Raw genomic sequence first — 24,385 nt, 5'->3', positions numbered from 1 at the left:
TCACTTTCTAGCTTAATGAAGAATTCTATCATGTTATGGTCACTCTTCCCTAAAGGGCCCCGCAAAAGATTATTAATTAACCCCTTCTCATTGCACAATACCCAATCTAGGATAGCCTTTTCCCTGGTTGGCTCCTCAATGAACTGGTCTAAAAATAAATCATGTCGTACACACTCCAGGAATTCATCCCCCGCAGTATTATTGCTAATTTGGTTTCATGCATACGATCATACGAATTAAGAGTAGGCCAATCGGCCCCTCGAGCCTGCTCTGCCATTTAATAAGATCATGGCTGATCTGATTGTGACCTCAACCCTACTTTCCCGTCTACCTACTATAACCTTTGACTCCCTTGTTAATCAGGAATCTATCTAACTCAGCCTTAAAAATATTCAATGACCCTGCCTCCACTGCTCTCTGGGGAAGGGAGTTCCACAGACTCACGACCCTGAGAGAAAAAACTCCTCCTCATCTCAGTCTTAAATGGGAGACCCTTTATTTTTAAACTGTGGCCCCAAGTTCTAGTCTCTCCCACAAGGGGAAACATCCTCTCGGCATCTACCCCTTCAAGTCGCCTCAGGATCTTATATGTTTCAATAAGATCACCTCTCATTCTTCTAAACTCCAGTGTGTACAGGCCCAACTTGTCCAACCTTTCCTCATAAGATAACCCCCTCATCCCAGGAATCAGCTGAGTGAACCTTCCCTGAACCGCTTCCAAAGCAATTATGCCCTTTCTTAAATAAGGAGACCAAAACTGCACACAGTATTTTAGATGTGGTCTCACCAATGCCCTGTACAACTGTAGCAAAACATCTCTACTTTTATATCCCATTCCCTTTGTAATAAATGACAACATTCCATTTGCCTTCCTAATCACTTGCTGTACCTGCATACTAACTTTTTGGGATTCATGTACGAGGACAACCAGATCCCTCTGTACCTCAGAGTTCTGCAATCTCTCTCCATTTAAATAATATACTGCTTTTCTATTCCTCCTGCCAAAGCGGACAAGTTCACATTTTCCCACATTATACTCCATCTGCAAATTTTTGTTCACTCACTTAACCTATCTGTATAGCTTTGCAGAGCCCTTATGTCCTCTTCACAACTTACTTTCCTACCTACCTTTGTTTCATCAGCAAATTTAGCCACCATACATTGGGTCCCTTCATCCAAGTCACTGATAAAGATTGTAAATAGTTGAGGACCAAGCACTGATCCCTGTGGCACTCCACTCGTTACATCTTGCCAACCTGAAAATGACCCATTTATGCCTACTGTTTCCTGATAGCTAACCAATCCTTTATCCATGCTAATATGTTACCCCCTACACCATGAGCTCTTATTTTGTGTAGTAGCCTTTGATGTAGCACCTTGTCAAAGCCTTCTGGAAATCCAAGTACACCACATCCACAGGACCCCCTTTATCCACGTTGCTTGTTACCTCCTCAAAGAACTCTAATAAATTAATCAAGCACGATTTCCCTTTCACAAAGCCATGTTGACTCTGCCTGATTGCACTGAGATTTAAGTGCCCTGCTATAACCTCCTTAATAATAGATTCTAGCATTTTCCCTATGACAGATGTTAAGCTAACATTTTTTTTTATTCGTTCATGGGATGTGGGCGTCGATGGCGAGGCCAGCATTTATTGCCCATCCCTAATTGCCCTTGAGAAGGTGGTGGTGAGCTGCCTTCTTGAACCCCTGCAGTCTGTGCGGTGAAGGTTCTCCCACAGTCCTGTTAGGAAGGGAGTTCCAGGATTTTGACCCAGTGACAATGAAGGAACGGCAATATAGTTCCAAGTTGGGATGGTGTGTGACTTGGAGGGGAACGTGCAGGTGGTGTTGTTCCCATGTGCCTGCTGCTCGTCTTTCTGGGTGGTAGAGGTCGCGGGTTTGGGAGGTGCTGTCGAAGAAGTCTTGGCGAGTTGCTGCAGCGCATCCTGTGGATGGTACACACTGCAGCCACGGTGCGCCGGTGGTGAAGGGAGTGAATGTTTAGGGTGGTGGATGGGGTGCCAATCAAGCGGGCTGCTTTGTCCTGGATGGTGTCGAGTTTCTTGAGTGTTGTTGGAGCTGCACTCATCCAGGCAAGTGGAGAGTATTCCATCACACTCCTGACTTGTAGATGGTGGAAAGGCTTTGGAGAGTCAGGAGGTGAGTCACTCGCCGCAGAATACCCAGCCTCTGACCTGCTCTAGTCGCCATAGTATTTATATGGCTGGTCCAGTTAAGTTTCTGGTCAATGGTGACCCCCAGGATGTTGATGGTGGGGGATTTGGCGATGGTAATGCCGTTGAATGTCATGGTGAGGTGGTTAGACGCTGTCTTGTTGGAGATGGTAATTGCCTGGCACTTGCCAGGCGCAAATGTTACTTGCCACTTATCAGCCCAAGACTGGCCGTTGTTCAGGTCTTGCTGCATATGGGCACTGACTGCTTCATTATTTGAGGGGTTGCGAATGGAGCTGAACACTGTGCAACCATCAGCGAACATCCCCGTTTCTGACCTTATGATGGAGGGAAGGTCATTGATGAAACAGCTGAAGGTGGTTGGGCCTAGGACACTGCCCTGAGGAACTCCTGCAGCAGTGTCTCCCTCCTTTCTTAAATAGAGGAGTTACATTCACTATTTTCCAATCTGATGGGACCCTTCCAGAATCTAGGGAGTTTTGGGAAATTAATATCAATGCATCTACTACCTCTGCAGCCACTTCTTTTAATTCCCTAGGATAAAGTCCATCAGGACCTGGGGACTTGTCAGCTTTTAGTTCTAATAATTTTTTCAAAACCCTTTGCCTGGTGATTGTAAATGTTTTAAGTTCCTCCCTCCGTTTCACCTCTTGATTCACAATTATTTCTGGCATGTGTCCTTTACAGTGAAGACAGACGCAAAATATCTGTTCAATTCATCCGCCATTTCCTTATTCTCCATTATTAATTCCCCAGACTCTCTCTCTAGAGGACCAATGCTCACTTTACTTTCTCTTTTCCTTTTTCAATACCCGAAGAAACTCTTACTATCTGTTTTGATATTTCTAGCTAGCTTTCTCTCATACTCTAATTTCTCCCTCCTTATTATTCTCTCAGTCTTTCTTTGCTATTTTTAATATTCTGTCCAATCTTCTGACCTGCCACTATTCTTCACGGAATTGTATGCTATGTCTTTTTAACTTCCTTAGTTAGCCACGGATGGTACGTCCTTCCTTCTTTCTCACTGGAATGCATCCTTGCTGAGTGATATGAAATATCTCATTAAATGTCTGCCACTGCATCTCTACTGACATATCCCTTAACCTAAGTTCCCAGTTCACTTTAGCCAGCTCTGTCTGCATGCCCTCATAATTGCCCTTATTTAAGTTTAAAACACTAATCTTAGACTTACTCTTCTCTCCCTCAAACTGAATGCAAAATTCAATTATATTGTGATCACTGCTACCTAGAGGCTCCTTTACAATGAGGTCATTAATTAATCCTGTCTCTTTACACCATTACCAGATATAGAATAGCCTGCTCTCTGGTTGGCTCTAGAATCTGCTGCTCTAAGAAACTGTCCCGAAAGCACTCTATGAACTCATCTTCCAGGCTACCTTTGCCAATCAGATTCTTCCAATCTGTATGTAGATTAAAATCACCCATGATTATCGCTGTTCCGTTCTCACAAGCCCCCATTATTTCTTCCTGTATACCCTGTCCAACCGTGTGGAATACTGTTAGGGGGCCCATAAACTACTCCCACAAGTGACTTCTTGCCTTTATTATTTCTTATCTCTACCCAAACTGATTCTACATCTTGGTCTTTAGAAATAAGGTCATTTCTCTCTATTATAGTCATGTCATCCTTAATTAACAGAGCTACCCCTCCACCTTTTCCTTGGTTGCAGAGAGAAGTACAGGTCGAAATTGCAGAGGTACTGGCCATAACGTTCCAAATATCCCTAGATACGGGTGGTGGTGCAGAGGACTGGAGAATTGCAAACGTTACACCCTTTTTCAAAAAAGGGTGTAAGGATCAACCCAGCAACTATAGGCCAGTCAGTTTAACCTCGGTGGTGGGGAAACTTTTAGAAACGATAATCCAGGACAGAATTAACAGTCACTTGGACGAATGTGGATTGATTAGGGAAAGCCAACACAGATTTGTTAAAGGCAAATCATGTTTAACTAACTTGATAGAGTTTTTTGATGAGGTAACAGAGAGGTTAGATAAGGGCAATGCAGTTAATGTGGTGTATGTGGACTTTCAAAAGGCGTTTGATAAAATGCCGCACGGTAGGCTTATCATCAAGATTGCGGCCCATGGAATAAAGGGGGCAGTAGCAACATGGATACGGAATTGGCTAAGTGACAGGAAACAGAGAGTAGTGGTGAACGGTTGTTTTACGGACTGAAGGGAGGTGTACGATGGTGTTCCCCGGGGTCGGTGCTGGGACCACTGCTTTTCTTGATATATATTAATGACTTGGACTTGGGTGTACAGGGCACAATTTCAAAATTTGCAGATGACACAAAACTTGGTAGTGTAGTGAACAGTGAGGAGGATAGCGATAGACTTCAAGAGGATATGGACAGGCTGGTGGCATGAGCAGACACGTGACAGATGAAATTTAACGCACAAAAATGCAAAGTGATACATTTCGGCAGGAAGAACGAAGACAGGCACTATAAACTAAAGGGCACAACTCTAAAAGGGGTACAGGAACAGAGCGATCTGGGAGTATATGTGCACAAATCGTTAAAGGTAGCAGGGCAGGTTGAGTAAGCGGTTAAAGAAACATACGGGATCCTGGGCTTTATAAATAGAGGCATAAAGTACAAAAGTATGGAAGTCATGATGAACCTTTATAAAACACTGGTTTGGCCACAACTGGAGTATTGTGTCCCGTTCTGGGCACCACACTTTAGGAAAGATGTGAAGGCCTTAGAGGGGGCGCAGAAGAGATTTACCAAAATGATTCCAGGGATGAGGGACTTTAGTTATGCAGATAGACTGGAGAAGCTGGGGTTGTTCTCCTTGGAACAGAGACGGTTGCGAGAAGATTTGATAGAGGTATTCAAAATTATGAAGGGTCTAGGCAGAATAGAGAGAAACTGTTCCCATTGGGGTAAGGGTTAAGGACCAGAGGACATAGATTTAAGGTGGTTGGCAAAAGAACCAAAGATGACATGAGGAAAAACCTTTTTACACAGTGAGTGGATAGGAACTGGAATGCACTGCCTGAGGGGGTGGAGGAGGCAGATTCAATCATGGCCTTCAAAAGGGAACTGGATAAGTACTTGAAAGGAAAAAATTTGCAGGGCTACGGGAAAGGGCAGGGGAGTGGGACTAGCTGGATTGCTCTTACATAGAGCCGGGGCGGACACGATGGGTCAAATGGCCTCCTTCCGTGCTGTAACCTTTCTATGATTCTATCAGAGGGGAGCGTCCATCGGCTTACTTCAGGCAGGATTGGTCCAGGTTAATGTGGACAGGCCACCACAGGGACCAGAACCTCTGAAATGTAAGTAGGTCAGTGACATATTTAAATATATACACGTAGTGGATACAACTGCAAGAAGCAGGGGTGTTTATGGAAGGGTCATTGCAATAGGGGATAGCATGATAGTTGTACTAGGTTTCATCTTTTCAAAAATAACAAACTTATAGCACTCAGGATGCCCCAAAGCGCTTTACATCCAATGAAGTACTTTTGAAGTGTAGTCACTGTTGTAATGTAGGAAATGCGGCAGCCAATTTGTGCACAGCAAGGTCCCACAAACAGCAATATGATAATGACCAGATAATCTGTTTATTAGTGATGTCGGTTGAGGGATAAATATTGGCCAGGAGAACTCCCCTGCTCTTCTTCGAAATACTGCCATGGGATCATTTACATCCACCTGAGGGGGCTGACGGAGCGTCGGTTTAATGTCTTATCCGAATGATGGCACCTCCAGTGAATCTGCATTCCAGATCCAACCAAGCGCTGTGCCCTTCGGTCAACAGCGTAACAAAATTCAAGCTCCTACAACAACTTGCATTTACATAGCGCCTTTAGCATGGTAAGACATCCCAAGGCGCTTCACAGGAGCATTATCAGACAAAAATTAACACTGAGCCAGGAGGAGACTTTGGGACAGGTAACCAAAAGCTTGGTTAATGTGGTAGGTTTTAAGGAGGGTCTTAAAGGAGGAGAGAGAGTTAGAGAGGTGGAGAGGTTTAAGGAGGGAATTCCAGAGCTTAGGGGCCTAGATGGCTGAAGGCACGGCCATCAATGGTGGGGCAAAGGAAGTGGGGTTTGCACAATAGGCCTGGGTTGTAGGGCTGGAGGAAGTTTCAATGATGGGGGGTGGCGATGCCATGGAGAAATTTGAACACAAGGATGAGCTTTTTTAAATTTTAAAATCATATTATAGAATCATAGAAACGTTACAGCACAGAAGGAGGCCATTCGGCCCATCGAGTCCGCGCCGGCTCTATGTAAGAGCAATCCAGCTAGTCCCACTCCCCTGCCCTATCCCCATAGCCCTGCAAATTTTTTCCTTTCAAGTACTTATCCAGTTCCCTTTTGAAGGCCATGATTGAATCTGCCTCCACCACCCCTTCAGGCAGTGCATTCCAGATCCTAATCACTCGCTGTGTAAAAAGGTTTTTCCTCATGTCACCTTTGGTTCTTTTGCCAATCACCTTAAATCTGTGTCCTCTGGTCCTCGGCACTTCCGCCAATGGGAACAGTTTCTGTTTAGCTGCTCCATCTAGACCCTTCATGATTTTGAATACCTCTATCAAATCTCCTCCCAACCGTCTCTCTTCCATTGAGAACAACCCCAATGTCTCCAGTCTATCCGCGTAACTAAAGTTCCTCATCCCTGAAATCATTCTAGAAAATCTCTTCTGTACTCTAAGGCCTTCACATCTTTCCTAATGTGCGGTGCCCAGAACTAGACACAATACTCCAGTTGTGGCCGAACCAGTGTTTTATAACGGTTCATCATGACTTCCATACTTTTGCACTCTGTGCTTTCTCAACCTGCCCTGCCACCTTCAGCGATTTGTGCACATATACCTCCAGGTCTCTCTGTTCCTGTACCACTTTTGGAGTTGTGCCCTCTAGTTTACATTGCCTCTCCTTGTTCTTCCTGCCAAAATGTATCACTTTGCATTTTTGTGCATTAAATTTCATCTGCCACGTGCCCGCCCATGCCACCAACCTGTCTATATCCTCTTGAAGTCTATCACTATCCTCCTCACTGTTTACTACCCTTCCAAGTTTTGTGTCATTTGTAAATTTTGAAATTGTTCCCTGTACACCCAAGTCCAGGTCATTTATGTCAAGAAAAGCAGTGGCCCCAGCACCGACCCTGGGGAACACCACTGTATACCTCCCCCGAGTCCAAGAAACAGCTATTCACCATTACTCTTCGTTTCCTATCCCTTAGCCAATTCTGTATCCATGTTGCTACTGCCCCCTTTATTCCATGGGCTGCAATCTTGATAAGCCTACCGTGCGGCACTTTCTCCAAACACCTTTTGAAAGGACATATACACCACATCAACAGCATTGCCCTCATCTACCCTCTCTGTTACCTCATTGAACAAGGGTGTAACATTTGCAATTCTCCAGTCCTCTAACACCACCCCCATATCTACGGACGTTTGGAAGATTATGGCCAGTATCTCCGTAATTTCCACCCTCACTTCCCTCAGCAACCTAGGATGCATCCCATCCGGACCAGGTGACTTATCAACTTTAAGTACAGCCAGGCTTTCAAGTACCTCTTCTTAATCAATTTTTAGCCCATCCAGTATCTCAACTATGTGGAGAACAGGCACTTTGGCAATGTAGCAGAGGCAGGCAGCACCTGAACAACCAGCACGAGTACCTCCCTTCAAGTGAGGGAAACTACAGTTAGCTTGTTGCAACATAAGTTTCCATTGACCAGCATCAGTTCACTACCTCGAGACAGGTCACCTTGTGACATTTACCACCTCCTCCCTCACAGCACTGAGTTGCTGGGAATTGAGGCAGTTTCCCCCTGAAGTGCTGTAAGTGTGACGTAATTGACAATTACCGGAGGTGACGAGCGAAAACCTTGGCTCAAAAGGTTAGTGATCTTCACAATGCAAATACAAATATTCACAGAGCTAAACCGAGCTGGTAATGTGGCACTTTCCTCGCAGACAGACTGTGTAAGCCCTGCTCCAATGAGACAAAACCATTTACAGGCACCTCGGCTTTAAAATAAAGTTTTCTTCACAAATGTTCAAAGTGTGTGTGTATTCTAATTATAAATCCAGAAAAATATCTTCTATAAATTTCTAATTGCAACCTGCACAAGAGCACTGGAAAACAGATGGTTTCACACAGCACTACTCCTTCACTTTTAATGAATAGGCCATACAGCTTTTTTTTTTAATATATATGTATAAAAAAATAAAGTGGCACAGAAATTATACTGAAACAGTGACGGTGTCAAGCTATAAAGGGGAATGGTGTCATGCAATGTTTTTATTGCACAATATACACAATGGCTCAATGTAACAGAGGATTTACAAATAGGACATAAAATGCCCTTTAATAATCTAAAATGAGCCTTGAATTTTAATATTTAAGCAGGTTTATTTTTACAGCACAGGAGGTGGCCATTCGGCCCACTGTGCCTGTGGTGACCGTCTGAAAGAACTATTCACTTAGTCCCATTCCCCTCAGCCTTTCATTTTTCAAATATTTATCCATTTCCCTTTTAAAGGCTATTGTGGATTCTACTTCTACCACTGTTTCTACCACAATCTATGCCCTTTTTTCCCCTCTGTGTTAAAAAAAATCTCCTAACCTCGCCCTTCATTCCTTTGTTTATGATATTAAATTTATGCCCACTAATTACAAACACAAATAGTGGAATAGTTTTTCCTTGTTTACCTTACCAAAACACCTGCATTACTTTGAAAACTTCCATCAGGTCTCCTTTTAACCTTCTCTGTTCTAATGAAAAGAGCCCCAGTTTCTCCAGCCTCTCATCTTGGGTATTATCTTTAGTCCAGTATTTGGGTTCACAAAAACTGCAATGTCCCTCACAAATGAATCTCAAAATCTGTTGCCAGATGTAAGCTTTGTAAAGATCAGAACATTCTCACTCCCATAACTACCTGGATTATGTTTCTTCCAACACCCACCCCTCCCCTCATCCTGCAAAGATTCCATTCTTTTCTTTCAGTTTCATTGTCTCCACTGTATCTGCTCTGAGGACTCCACTTTCCTCACAAGAGCTGCTGAATTGTCTTTTTCCATATCTGATCAATGGGCTCCTTGATTACATCCTCCCCATTCTCCACTCCCTCATTGCCCCCTTCACTCCCACTCCCCCTCCTCCACTCCCACTCCCCCTCCTCCACTCCCACTCCCCACCCTCCCACTCCCCACTCCCCCTCCACTCCCCACTCCCCCTCCACTCCCCACTCCCCCTCCACTCCCCACTCCCCCTCCACTCCCCACTCCCCCTCCACTCCCCACTCCCCCTCCACTCCCCACTCCCCCTCCACTCCCCACTCCCCCTCCACTCCCCACTCCCCCTCCACTCCCCACTCCCCCTCCACTCCCCACTCCCCCTCCACTCCCCACTCCCCCTCCTCCACTCCCCCTCCTCCACTCCCCACTCCCCCTCTCCTCCACTCCCCACTCCCCCTCTCCTCCACTCCCCACTCCCCCTCTCCTCCACTCCCCACTCCCCCTCCTCCACTCCCCACTCCCCCTCCTCCACTCCCCCTCCTCCACTCCCCACTCCCCCTCCTCCACTCCCCCTCCTCCACTCCCCCTCCTCCACTCCCCCTCCTCCACTCCCCCTCCTCCACTCCCCCTCCTCCACTCCTCCACTCCCCCTCCTCCACTCCTCCACTCCCCCTCCTCCACTCCTCACTCCCCCTCCTCCACTCCTCACTCCCCCTCCTCCACTCCTCACTCCCCCTCCTCCACTCCTCACTCCCCCTCCTCCACTCCTCACTCCCCCTCCTCCACTCCTCACTCCCCCTCCTCCACTCCTCACTCCCCCTCCTCCACTCCTCACTCCCCCTCCTCCACTCCTCACTCCCCCTCCTCCACTCCTCACTCCCCCTCCTCCACTCCTCACTCCCCCTCCTCCACTCCTCACTCCCCCTCCTCCACTCCTCCTCTTCCACTCCTCACTCCCCCTCTTCCACTCCCCCTCTATCATCTTCTCCACTCTCTAACTCCCATTTTCTACACCGTTACTCTCAATGCCTCTTCTGCGCCCCCCCCCCCAATTATTTTCCACACTTTCACTATGCCTCCCTCCTTTCACAACAATGGGGTTCCTTCTTGTCCTCACCTTTCATCCCACTAACCTTCATATCTGCCACATTACATTCACATGATCCCACCACCAACCACATATTCCTCTGCTTTCTGAAGGTCTTTCCCTCCACGATACCCATATTCCATCACCCCCGTTTCCTGCTGCCCTTCCCCATCCAAATGTAGTAAACACACTTCGCCATTTCCCACGCCATTGCCCAGAGCCCCCAATACTCACTACAAGACAGTGATCTGCATTTACTGCTTCCAATGTAGTGTACTGTATTCATTGCCCATGGTCCAGTCTCCTCTACATTGGGAAGGCCAAATAGCAGATTGGCTGATCGTCCTACTAAACATCAACATTCTGTTTCTCAAGCCTGATCCTGACTGTATGCAGTTCGCTGTTTCAACATCACCCATTATTCCCATTCCAAACTTTCTGTCGAGGGTCTCCTACATTAGGGAGAAAATGTGCAGGGCTATGGGGTAAAAGCTGGGAGTGGGACTAATTGTATAGCTCTTTCAAGAGCCAAATGGCCTCCTTTTGTGCTGTACCATTCTATGATTCTTCCCAACAATCCAAACCACAGGAACAGTACCTCATATTTCTCTTCGGCATTTAGCAGCCACCTGGTCTTAAGCCTGACATCAGCAACTTCAGACCTTAGCTGTTTCCTCCATTTTCCTGCCTATTTCTCCCATCCACCTTCAACATAATTCCACTCAATCTTGCAGCACGTTTTCCTCCCTCTTCATCTTCCTAATGCCCCGTCACTGGCTGACTGAGATGATCTATGTATTTCATCAGCTTTTCACAAATTTTTAAAAAGCCTATTCACAGGCTATTAAACCACCTGCTCCATTACAATGGGAGCTGCGCACCTCACTTCTTGATTATTTTTACCTGTTACTCTCCCCTTCTCTTTGTTCAGTGTTTCAGGGGCTCACTAACCTTCCGATTTCCATTTTTGAAAACAGGTCCACACTCAGGACGTTGGCCTATCCTTTCCCTTTTTAGATGCTGACTGTGCGTTTGCAGTGTTTATGCTGGTTGCCTAATGCCCTCTTAGAACTACCCACGATGATTCACTTAGCAGAAGAGGCTCCCCCTGGCACTGAGTAGATGCCGAGTACTTTGTCACAAAGGTGGTGCGAAAATTGCAGCCTGCTGGGCTACTCCCACACATTTGCTGGCAACTACTTCATGAGCAGCCTGGGAAAGGTTGCCAATCTCTTGGTGAAGGGGAGGTGTATGACCTATACGTTAGATTTGCCATGTATATCACGCACTCTTATTTAGGCATAGTCATTCCAACATGCTTCTAGGTGGCAGCTCGATAGGATGTTCCAATTACCGGTCACATCAGAAGTTGCCGATCCCCAAACCTGTATTTACAGCATCACTGATGCACTCTGAGGGAAAATTCCCTTCGTCCTGACTTTCGATAGCCAACGCCAACGGGAGATCCACTGATTCAAGTACAAAGGAGTTAATTCAGTAAATAATCATGCTGTAAGACCCAAATTATATATTACCTTGGACATCTGGGTGAAGTCTGCAAATCCTCCACTCCCAAAGGCACTGCTTCCAAAGGGGTCCAACGTCCCAAACGGATCTGTAAACATTTTGAACGCAACGGTTAAAAATTCCGTCAGTGATACTAAATATCTTGATTTGAAATTACTCCCCAAAGCGTAAAACTCTCTCCAATTAGAGGGCTTTAAAAAAAAAATCAGCTTTGTTTTTTTTTTAAAAACAGTTCTACACTCATCGTAAACAGAGCTGTAGTGCTGAATATGTCACATTTGTACCGTGCTCCATAAAAATGTAGTAACAGCCTAGCAGAAAGTGCAATGGCAATTGTGTTAAATGTTACTGTTGAGTAGAAAGAACACTATAAACATAAGGTGCTGGGGATTAAAAACTCAACTGTCAGAGTTTAATGGTTTGTCCCAATGTTGAATGTTACTTTTTGAAGGAGTGGGCACCATTGCTTTCAGTGATAGCAAGAACCTCCCACAGCTTACCTTATTGCTACTCAGTGCAAAAGTGCATTTCTAGTAATAATATAAATTTACCCCCCAACACCACCACCCTCAAAAAGAAATTAAATGCTTTTACACTGCTGGAAAATTCACCAATTTGGTTTTGGAAACTCAACTTCTCATTCAGGCTCTGCAATTACAGTTCAAAAACATGACCCAGGATGTGAACCCTTGCTCCACTTACGCCCACAGCCGGCGAGTCGTGCAAGTAACAGCCGCCAACACAGGCATGAAAAACGTTTCACAGCTTTTTAAAATGAAAAACTGTTCTAAAACAAAAACAATGTTTTTCACTTTTTACTCAGACAGTGTGAGAGAAATAAAATAAATCACGGGCCGGGGTTTGGGGAGGGGGGGGCCACGTGATTTGTGGCAGTAAAACCACGTCTTACAAGTCCAGCCTTCAACTCAGTGATTAGTGCTTAGTGCTGTCACTCAACAACAACTTGCATTTATATCGCGCCTTTAACGCAGTAAAACGTCCCAATACCTTCACAGGAGCGTTATCCGACAAAACTTGAGCTTACTTTTCACATAAACCATCATGCAAATCTTTTGAGCAAAAACAGTTTTACAATTTTTCTATTCTACTCCAAAACTCAGAGGGTTAAATTGATTTATTCTCAAAAAACCTCTATTTAAAAACTGAACAGAAAGGCACCAGGATGGTATAAACCTATAATTAGGTTAGCATTATTCCCATTCCTTTATTGTGTAATTAATCTCACAGCTGCTCAACATTCTATAAATGAACACCATATGTAACAGAGGTAGCTCAATAAATAGAATTCACTTTTTTAAGATACAGAGCAGTGCTTTTCCTGTTATTGTCACTTCATGCTTATCGCTGCTTTCAGTTTCTCAGCCAAAAGAACGCAGTGTGAGAACAATAACAAAGCTTCACTCTGTTATATAGTAAAACTGGCAGCTACCCCTCAGAACGAACTACTTTGCAATTACGCTGCCATAAAAGTCACATTGGCTGCTTTTTTATTTCCTTGGTAATCCTGCAGTTTTGTGGCGATTATAAACCCGCGATTCTTTCTGGCCGAGAGGTGCAAACACTCAATTCGGGGGCTAGGAACGGGATAATGAAATGGAACATGACAGGAGTGGACAGTACAAGTGCTGAAATCAAATTATACATATTAAAATAAAAACAGATCTCTTGAAAACAACTGTGATTTAATTCTGGAAGCAATAGGTGATGACATGACAATTTTGAAATTCTCTATTTAAAATAATTGTTACAATATCTCTGACCATTAAGGAGCACCATTTTCAAGTTTGTCAGCTTTCACCTCTAAGTCAGACGGTCGTGGGTTCAAGTTCAGAGTTCAAACTCCCTGAGTACATAATCAATGCTGACACTCCAGTGCAGTACTGAGGGAGCGGTGCACTGTTGGAGGTGCCGTCTTTCGGGTAAGACGTTAAACCGAGGCCCTGTCTGCCCTCTCTGGTGGAAGCAAAAGATCCCATGGCACTATTTAAAGAGCAGGGGAGTTCTCCCCGGTGTCTTGACCAACTTCCATACCTCAACCAACACCTATAACAGATGATGTGGTCATTTATTTCATTGCTGTTTGTGGAACCTTGCTGTGCGTAAATTGGCTGCTGCATTTCCTACATTGCAACAATGACTACATTTAAAAAGTACTTAATTGGTTGTAAAAAACTTTGGGAGGTCCTAACGTCGTGAAAGGTGCTATATAAATTCAAGTTCTTTCCTTCTTTCACCTGTACCAGAAGTAGATTTCAAATCTTACCGGCTTCAGGTTAAAATCCTTTGCATTTAAGAGGGCTGGCAGCGGCAAGATTACACTTTCAGGTAGATCAGAACAGGAGCAAGTTTCTTTTAAACAAATGAGTCAGTTTATGAAAATTCTATAGCATTTATTTAAACCCAACTATTTACAACTCATCCCCAAACTGAAAAGGTAATCTCGAGACTAATTTACTCAAGTCTACCAAAACAGCATTTTATTGCCTATCCCTAGCTGTCTTCTTGCTGAACCGCTGCAGTCCGTCTGGTGAAGGTACTCCTACAGTGCTGTTAGGTAGGGAGTTCCAGGATTTTAACTCAGTGACAATGAAGCAACAGTGATATATATCCAAGTCAGGATGGTGGGGAACTTGGAGGTGGTGGTGTTCCCAAGCAACTGCTGCCCTTGTCCCTCTAGGAGGTGGAGGTCACAGGTTTAGGAGGTGCTTTCGAAAACAACTTGGCAAGTTCCTGCAGTGCATCTTGTAGATAGTACACACTGCAGCCAAGGTGAAGGGAGTGGATGTTTAAGCTGGATGGGCTGCCAATCAAGCTGGATGCTTTGTCCTGGATGGTGTCAAGCTTCTCGAGTGTTGTTGCAGCTGCACCCACCCAGGAAAGTGGAGAGTATTCCATTACACTCCTGACTTGTGCCTTGTAGGTATGGAGAGGCTTTGGGGAATCAAGAGGTGAGCCACTCATCGCAGAATACCCAGCCTCTAACCTACTCCAGTGGCTGCAGCATTTCATGTGGCTTGTCCAGGTGGGTTTCTGATCAGTGATGACCCCCAGGATGTTTGTAAACAATTTTACAACACCAAGTTATAGTCCAGCAATTTTATTTTAAATTCACAAGCTTTCGGAGGCTTCCTCCTTCCTCAGGTGAATGTTGTGGAAATGAAATCCTCGAAATGAAATCGCATTTATAAATCACAGAACAATGCTTGATGATTACAGACAGTCTTTTCAACTGCCCGTTGCCATGGCAATCAGTGTGCAGACAGACAGGTGTTAACTACAAGGTCTCCGAATATACAAATCACCAAAAAAAGAGATAGAAAGGTAGAAACATAGAAAAGACAGCAACTGACCCGTTATATTAAAAACAGATAACATTTGTTCGCTGGTGGGGTAACGTGTAGTGTGACATGAACCCAAATTCCCGGTTGAGGCCGTCCTCATTGGTGCGGAACTTGGCTATCAATTTCTGCTCGACGATTTTGCGTTGTCGTGTGTCTCGAAGGCCGCCTTGGAGTACGCTTACCCGAAGATCGGTGGATGAATGTCCTTGACTGCTGAAGTGTTCCCCGACTGGGAGGGAACCCTCCTGTTTGGTGATTGTTGCGCGGTGTCTGTTCATCCGTTGTCGCAGCGTCTGCATGGTCTCGCCAATGTACCATGCTCTGGGGCATCCTTTCCTGCAACGTATGAGGTAGACAACGTTGGCCGAGTCACAGGAGTATGAACCGTGCACCTGGTGGGTGGTGTCCTCTCGTGTGATGGTGGTATCTGTGTCGATGATCTGGCATGTCTTGCAGAGGTTACCGTGGCAGGGTTGTGTGGTGTCGTGGACGCTGTTCTCCTGAAAGCTAGGTAATTTGCTGCGAACGATGGTCTGTTTGAGGTTGGGTGGCTGCTTAAAGGTGAGTAGTGGAGGTGTGGGGATGGCCATAGCGAGGTGTTCGTCGTCATTGATGACATGTTGAAGGCTGCGGAGAACATGGCGTAGTTTCTCCGCTCCGGGGAAGTACTGGACGACAAAGGGTACTCTGTTGGTTGCATCTCCACCCCAGGATGTTGATGGTGGAGGCACACCATAATGAACAAGAGCAGCATGTATAAGAAGGGGTGAGATTGTACCATACTCAGCAAGATTAGAATGTATGGGAAGCAATCAATATGGTCAAACGTGCTTTACTCACCAATCTTAAGTGCCATTATTTGGGTTTGTTTTTGCCCCCAATGTTCTTCCAACTTTCCTGGAAAAAGTAACCTATACTAGGGCAAGGACCCAGTGCACCTGCCACCAATCAGTGCATCATCCAAGTAGCCATTCCTTGTGTGTGAGCTTAGACAGTGAGCACCAGACTCCATGCGGATCAAAGCTGAACCCAACACCCAGGTATACGTATGTACCTTTTAGAATAGTGAACAGGACAAAGACCCTGGCTGATTCTCTCCTTCCTAGCCCAAGAAAACAAGAACCACAGTGGCTCTGTTTTTTATTTATTCTTGGGATGTTGGCGACACTGGTATGGCCGCATTTACCCCCTAGATGTCCAGAGGGTATTATGAGTCAATCACACGGTGTGAACTGAAGGACACTGGTAAACTATTTAAGGCTTTTTTAAAAAAAACAATAACTTTCACGATCATTTTGTGCTGGTTCCAGCCAACAAAATTACCTGATTTATTGAATCCAATTTCACGGCTTGTCATGCTGGGATTTGAAACTTAGACCGCTGGGTTGGTAGTTCAGTACCATAACTACACTACCGTACCTAGTTGAAATAAGTTGCATACAAACATAGGAAAAGGAGGACAAGGAAAGACATCAGGTCCATCGAGTTAATGGTGAAACCTCACACTCCATCGACCCACCGTGCTACCCCAGGGGAGACAAAAAAGACGGACAAAAATGCCTGCGGCCAATTCAGAAAGCACTGAGAAATTCCTCTCCGACACCATAAAGCAATCAAGACTCCAGGAGACTGCAGTGGCCTGTGACTCATCGCAAACATGGCCAACTGGAAAGAAGACAGACTTACATTTATATAGCGCTTTTCATGACTTCGGGATGTCCCAAAGCGCTTTACAGCCAATGTAGTACATTCAAAGTGTAATGTAGGAACTTACTCTCTATCGCTGGAAAAGTCCTCTTCTCTCAAAAACGTGTCTAGTTCCCATCTGAAGGACTGTAACAACCCTATATTCACTATGTATCAGCAGCCAAATCAGCGCAGACCAGGGCAGAGCTGGGACCTTCGTGGGTTGTAGGATCAGAACCATGAAGCACATTTACCTAGTAAGTTACTGGAGATGTATGTGCATTATTTTAAAGCTGTGTTCTTCCCCCTCAGAACAAACCAGAAATTATGTAAAATTATAAGATTTACCCCAAGAGGTCCATCCAGAAATCAAATTTGTCTCATCAAATTAGAAATAAAATCTGAAAAACACTGAACTGACTATTTCAAGATCAAAAATGGCCTGTTTGTGTTGTACATTGTGTTATTATACGTAAAAACATTTAGTCGATTCAACAGATTTTGAACGTTTCAAAAAAGGCAACCATAAAAATTTATGTATATCATTCTTAATTTAGTTTTGTGAATTGAGGCAAAAGTTCTTACAAAAGTCATCATCTTTGGGAGAAAGAGGGCAACTCCATTCGGAAGCCACACACAGGATTAATGAGAAGCTGCACTACCCACTACAGAGTACAAATTGAACCGCATGCTCCTGAGTAAAATTTCAAACATGCTGTTGTACAGAACTACAACACAAAGGAATCCAGCAGCATATAAAACTGCCACAGGATTACTGTTCTTTTTGAGGCGGATTCCAAGAATGGTGTGAACTCAAGAGGCTTGCTGGTTTTGTGAATTTCTGCAGTGCTACTTTTCTATTGTCAATACCAAGTAAGGAGACTGCGAGAGAAAGGAAGAATCACAAATAATCGACTGTATGCTCAGTGAACAGAAATTTTATCTGTAAGTTTCCAGTTACACTTCCCCTCTCCACCCCCTGCCCCAGATTACATATTTTGGCAGGTTTGTTGTGCAGGCACTACATACTATTCTGTGAAAGTTACACAAATAGATCAAACCATTTTACATTTTAGAAAATATTCTAAGACAGAGCTATGGAATAAACTGCAAAAGTAAAAATAAATTGAGTGATAGTTTCCTGTGAATTCATGAATAAAATGGGTTGTCACAAAAAAGGAACCCCACTCCTGAAACTCACTGACTATCAGCATTTTACAAGGTTACAAGGAACATGCCTGGTCTGAAAGCTGTACAGCCATACCACATAGGGTTAACCGAATGTTGTGAAGTACTCTGTCCACTACCATATGTTTCAGTAATTTGATTCCATGTAACAGTCAGCATTTAAACACATAACCTAAATGAGTGGAAAAAAACTTCCATCAAGATATCCAAACATCTAATATAACTGGAACCTATAATCCCACAGTAAATTTCACAAATTCACTCCTTATATAAACAGAGCCTTAAACAGAACAGTGTGCAATACTAGTGCGCTCATGGTTATTAAATGTTTGCGCAGGATCTTAGAATTCATGAGTTATGTTCCCCTGATAGCTCAGTGACTGACCACGCCGCCTACTGCGGCCCAGAGCTTTGCTGATCAGGAAAATCCTGGGATTGATCGGTCGTCTGCGCATGTTTTCCTTTGGCAGTTTTCTCCCCTCCTTAGCTGACGTCATTGCCTCTTTGCTGGGCTACGATTCCACAGTGATCAGTCAACCTTTCCGTACCATATGAGCCTCGACAGTGAGTGTAAGCAAACTGTCTGAAGGCTGGGGCATCACAGTTGAGCTTGATCTAGTCCTTACTCAATGTCATAGGATTGCAGAGGGCTGGAAAATATCATTTTGGTCCATTTGGCCAGCAATTAAGAACCAGAATACTGAACAATTTTTTCCCCTGCCTAACCCTAGGGCACTGAAACTAAAATTAGCAATGGATCCCACTGCTATCCAATAAACCCTGCTGGTTGTGGCATGTCACTAAATGTCAGGTGAGATGGGGAACATTTGAAGGGACTACACATGAAGAATGGCCTTGGTGTGAAGCACCGAAAAGGAGCTGGTGCCCATAGAACTGTACCCCAGTCTTTGGGGTGAATTTTTTTTTTAAAATTACATTCAAAAAATATAACCTTGAAAAATTTGGCATGTAAAATTTATGGGTATTTAAAATCATTAGTTTCTGGAAAATACTAATGCTTCGTTCTGCTTATCCCAATTTCACCAAGTATGATCCATTTTATATCCTGCCAACTGGCCATAAATAGCACAATGAATGTGCAAGGAACAAATATCAAAAGGCATCTGAGTTAACCCATTAGCATGCAAACCTAATCAAAACAGAAAGTTACCCTGCACAGCAACAACCTGCAATTATATGCCTACCTTAATGTCACCAAGGAGAGTCACAGAAGAGAATCAAATACAAAGCAGCAGAAGATCAGGAGAGGTGAACAAAACCAAGAGCAAGGGGATAAGATTTGAGGAGGTTCTTGTGTGGGGAAAAAAGCAGCAGCAAGGTGGAGAGGTTTAAAAAGAAAGTTCCTGAGTGAAGGGCTTACACAGTTGAAGGCCCGGCCACTGATTGTGAAATGGAGGGATGGATGGGAGGATGAATAGGAGGCTAAAGTCATGAGTGAAGGAGAGGACAGAAGCTCACACCAAACAGAGTTATGCACAAGTTGCCACATTGTGAAACTGGATTTGAAAAGTATAAACATTAAAACAGAAGCAAGTTACTCTGGTATATTCCATTGTGATCAGAACCATATCACTTTCCTTACCCTTACACAACCTGCATTAAAATAGTTTCCAGTTTTTTTTTTAAATAACAAGCCCCCACCCCACAACAAAAAAATCTCCAAATACATTGCTGTGTAAGTTACGACTTTTGTAGCATATATATATATATATATATATATACATACACACACATATATACATATATTAATGGAATAATGCTGCGATACTCTGATAACACCTCATGAATCATGAAAACTCGACTGAGTATTAACCGCAGCTTTGATACTATACTCATTTCCCATGTACCACGGTTGCAAAAGTGGCTTTCATCATTCTGCTGCATACTAGAAAGTGTGATCACGCTGAACCACAAGGATTGGTAACAATTACTTGCCGTTTCTGAGAGCAGGACAACAGCTTTACTTAGTGCCCTGGAACCTCCTCTCTAACTATTCCAGTGCTCTCTTGTATACGGCACTGGGACTCTGCTGGAGAATCCAATGAAATGCTGTTACCTTTACCTTGGAGCAGATCTACCACCACCTCCAGTAACAAGACCTGTGCTCTGCCGATTCCACACACATCCTGCAGTTCGTACCTCACAGCTCTGCCACCGGTGGAATCCCCGACTTTGGTGCAGCGCTCTAAAGCAGATGTGGCAGAACCGCTCCCTGGAGTAGCACGGAGGAGACTGGTGACACCAGTCACTGGTGGCAGCACCGCCAAAGGGAGAGGCTGCCATCTCTTCTGGCTGCATGAATGGCTCAGTACACCCACATAGGTCCCAATACAATTCTTCTACTGGTTGGCCTTCCCCACCCCACGAGTCATTAAAGAAAGAAAGACAGACTTGCATTTATATAGCACCTTTCACGAACTCAGGAAGTCCCAAAGTGCTTCACAGCCAATTAAGTACTTTGGTGTAGTCACTGTTGTGATGTAGGAAATGTGGCAGCCAATTTATGCACAGCAAGGTCCCACAAACAGCAATGAGATAATGACCAGATTATCTGTTTTAGTGATGTTAACTGTGGGATAAATATTGGCCTGGACATCAGGGAGAAATCCCCTGCTCTTCGTTGAAATAGTGCAGTGGAATCTTTTATGTCCACCAGAGAGGGCGGATGTGCCCGGTTTAACGTCTCATCTGAAAGACGGCACCTCCGATAGTGCGGCACTCCCTCAGTACTGCACTGGAGTGTCAGGCTAGATTTTGTGCTCAAGTCTCTGGACTTGAACTCACAATCTTCTCACTCAGGGGCAAGCATGCTACCACTAAGCCACGGCTGACACAGTGGCACATTCAGGAAGATCTGGCAACCATAAAATCAAGATGTAAATCACAATTTTAAAACTGCGCATATGTTGCAATATAAATGGGGCAGATTCCACTGGGACCTTTAGCCAGGAAGAAAGTGATCTATAACATGAATGCAACACTAGACTTCACCTCCATTCAGTAACAAATCCAGTTCTCTATCCGGGATGCTACCTGCACTTCATTCTGCAAGTAAAGATGTGAAACATCCGCAGTGTAAGTGAAACCGCTTACATTCTTTTGAAACCCCTTAGTGGTAGCATGCTTGCCCCTGAGTCAGAAGATTGTGAGTTCAAGTCCAGAGACTTGAGCACAAAATCTAGCCTGACCCTCCAGTGCAGTACTGAGGGAGTGCCGCACTATCGGAGGTGCCGTCTTTCAGATGAGACGTTAAACCGGGCACATCCGCCCTCTCAGGTGAATATAAAAGATTCCACGGCACTATTTCATAGAAGAGCAGGGGATTTCTCCCTGATGTCCAGGCCAATATTTATCCCACAGTCAACATCACTAAAACAGATAATCTGGTCATTATCTCATTGCTGTTTGTGGGACCTTGCTGTGCATAAATTGGCTGCCACATTTCCTACATTACAACAGTGACTACACCAAAGCACTCTGAACATGCGCTGTTAATAATAGCTTTCCATTTAAACTATATTTGCTGGCATAGGTGTCAACAGGGAGGTAACATTAGTCAGATTTCAATAGCTTTGAAATGTGTCTGCAAAAAGGCAGGAAACATTTTTCAAATTTTTGCATAATCAGATGAGAGCAGCAAATAGTTGTGGAAAATTATTGCTCAATAGTCCATTTAAGAAAACACACAACAAATTGTACTGTAGGAAACCAGAGCACACTCTCTAACATAGGATTCAACACCAAAATTAACCTGATCCTAGTTTTAAATAGCCTGCACTAAAAAATTTTATAGCAAATTTTTATGTAACTTGTAAAAATATTATGACTCCATAAATTTCACAGTGCATCCACACAAGAAGCTATAAGACAAAAGGAACAGGCACGAGGGGCTGAATGGCCTACTTCTGTTCCTAATATTCCTAAACAACACAAATTCTGAAAACACAGACATTTAGCATTTGTCAGTCTGAACTTTTGGCACAACATTTGGTATTTTTGCAGCAATTTCAAATGACTTGCAGATTTGTTCGGCACCTAAAATCACAATCAACGTTTTTCACTTCAACAATCTACTCCTGATAATACGCCGTCCATTTTCGTACTAAAACGTTTGAATTATCCATCAATTTGAATTAAACAACTGAAATGAAACGGTACTGGAGGATTTTTCAGTGCAGTTCAAATTATCCAGTAATTTAAATGAACAGACTGAGTTATCAGGAGTAGACAGTACACGTTAAGCTCTTATAAACTGGCTGAGATACATTAAATTCTTAGAAGTCTTAAATGGATCAAGTTTTCATACTATTTTTGCTTTACCACCAGTAAAGGAGGAAGCAGGGAACTGAAAATGACTGCTTTTTTTCAGGCCGTCAGATATTAACAAATATTAACATGGAGAAAAAATGGTTCAAATTCCCTGTGCCATGTTTAAGGAAATCCAACATGTTCATACATTCTGGCATCGATAACTTTATGTTTGTGTTAGTGTGCTTATTTGTAAGCGCGACTGTTCTATCAAAGGCATTCAATTGCTTCATCAAAAATGGGAATAAAATTCTGGTTTCCAAATAAAAATATTGATATTTACAAATATTCTATGACTGCAAAACTTAAAAATCACTCAGTTTTATTCTAATTCAAAAAAACTACTGTACCAAAATCAAAAGTACCTTCTGCGTGGAGTTTTATATCGGATGTCTGTGTGCAGTTAAAGGCCACAATAGGCCAATTGCTCAAAAGCAGAGTTGCTTAGAAGCTGCATTTCCACAGCACTAACATTCTTGGACTTGAATGGATGCCCTGGACAACCCAAACCCACTTTGTTCAGTCCAGGCTGCAATCCCTGTCGGCTGCACAGCAGGCCAGGAAATCTGCAGACATGTCAGTTAATAAGCTTGGTGTAAAGGGCTTTCCCAAGCTTTTTGTATACAACGTGACAAAATGTACAAAGTGGCACGTAGCATTTTTAAACTGAGGTTCAGGGTTAAACAGCACCTGTGAACACACAACTCACATCACAAAATCTGGCTACTAGGAAAAATGGATTGTAAGCAGTTTATCTTTCCAGAAAAATGTAACGATTTAACATTCTGCTAGGACCCTCCAATCCTCCTTCTGTGGGTTAATGTGCGTCACCTTCAGTAAATCACTTCTATGTGGTTTTAAAATAAGTATTTTCAGCAAAGTAAAAAATTTAACATAAACCAATGCAGGGAGTCAACAGGCAGCTTTTCAATCTCTCAGAGCTAATCAAAGCTTAAACCATTTCCTTATATCAGCAGAACCCCAAAGTGAATTGGTGCCCTATACTCAATGTCAGCCTGTGTGCTCTTTATACTATGTACATTCCTAAACTTATTTTAACAAAAAATTACCAGATCAAGTGTGCTATGCTAGAAAGAATTATATACTTGAAAGTATATAGCTCCTTGCAATCTGTAGCGTGTATCTCCATATATTTTATATGTTCTACTTTATCTATAATATTAAAAAACTTACATCTGTGCACACTTCCTGTGTCACGTTTATCACACTTCTAACTTTTTCCTATTATAAATTTGTCTATATTTTTAATAGAAACTACCTGTGTAAACAATGCCATACTGCAGTTGCACCCCCTCACCAGTGCTGTTGCTGTAGTGCCTTAGTTTTGCTCTCCCAGTTCCTCAGCCTGTACTGCAGAGAAACTCCCAGGCTTTAACCAACTCCACTTTTCAAACTACTGTAGCTTTTACTATTTAACTATAAATAATATAAAATCAATGTATATGTAATGACAGAATGTATGATTTTACAATGGGGACTGAATTACATGTATGTGCCCTGGTCCAATTATCCCCCGCCCTTTAGCCTCGCTTCCCCTGAAAAGTACACTTGGTCTCGACTTCCCATTTGCGATGCCAATGGAGTGTGACTAAGATATTTTATACACATGTGTGTGTACATATACACACACACACACACACACACACGTGTATATATATATATACACGTGTGTGTATATACACACACACACACACACACATCAAGCTTCATATCTGTCACATCATATCTTTGGATGCAGCACTTCCTGATTGACTGAAATTAAAAAAAATATCAACTCTATAACCATCAATACTCATGAAAATCTATCAAATATGAAACAACCAATTCAAAATGCTTTGATTTTTTTTCATCCAGTTTTTTACCCCATGCCTACTATGGGCTCAAAATAAGATCCCCAATGCAATAAAATATTTCAAAATTACATATTTTACAATAACATACAATAACCTCCATAAAATTGTCTTTTGTATCTTTG

General features: G+C 43.5%; 1 protein-coding gene across 11 annotated transcripts in view; it reads right to left on the bottom strand.

The window, feature by feature from the left end:
- The window catches only part of eps15l1a (epidermal growth factor receptor pathway substrate 15-like 1a), a 332,219-nt gene that overhangs the window by 101,050 nt on the left and 206,784 nt on the right, over positions 1 to 24,385 (bottom strand). For all 11 annotated transcript variants that reach the window (XR_010957886.1, XM_067968026.1, XM_067968036.1 and 8 more), the window contains exon 21: positions 11,833 to 11,912. Coding sequence is in view for 10 of the 11 variants with exons in the window: in XM_067968026.1 (XP_067824127.1) it covers positions 11,833 to 11,912 (80 nt within the window). In the remaining variant the exon portion in view is untranslated. The remainder of the gene's footprint in view (positions 1 to 11,832; positions 11,913 to 24,385) is intronic.

Source organism: Heptranchias perlo, chromosome 29 (genome assembly GCF_035084215.1).
Source record: "Heptranchias perlo isolate sHepPer1 chromosome 29, sHepPer1.hap1, whole genome shotgun sequence".
Lineage (NCBI taxonomy): Eukaryota > Metazoa > Chordata > Chondrichthyes > Hexanchiformes > Hexanchidae > Heptranchias > Heptranchias perlo.
This window is presented reverse-complemented; position numbering and strand designations above follow the sequence as displayed.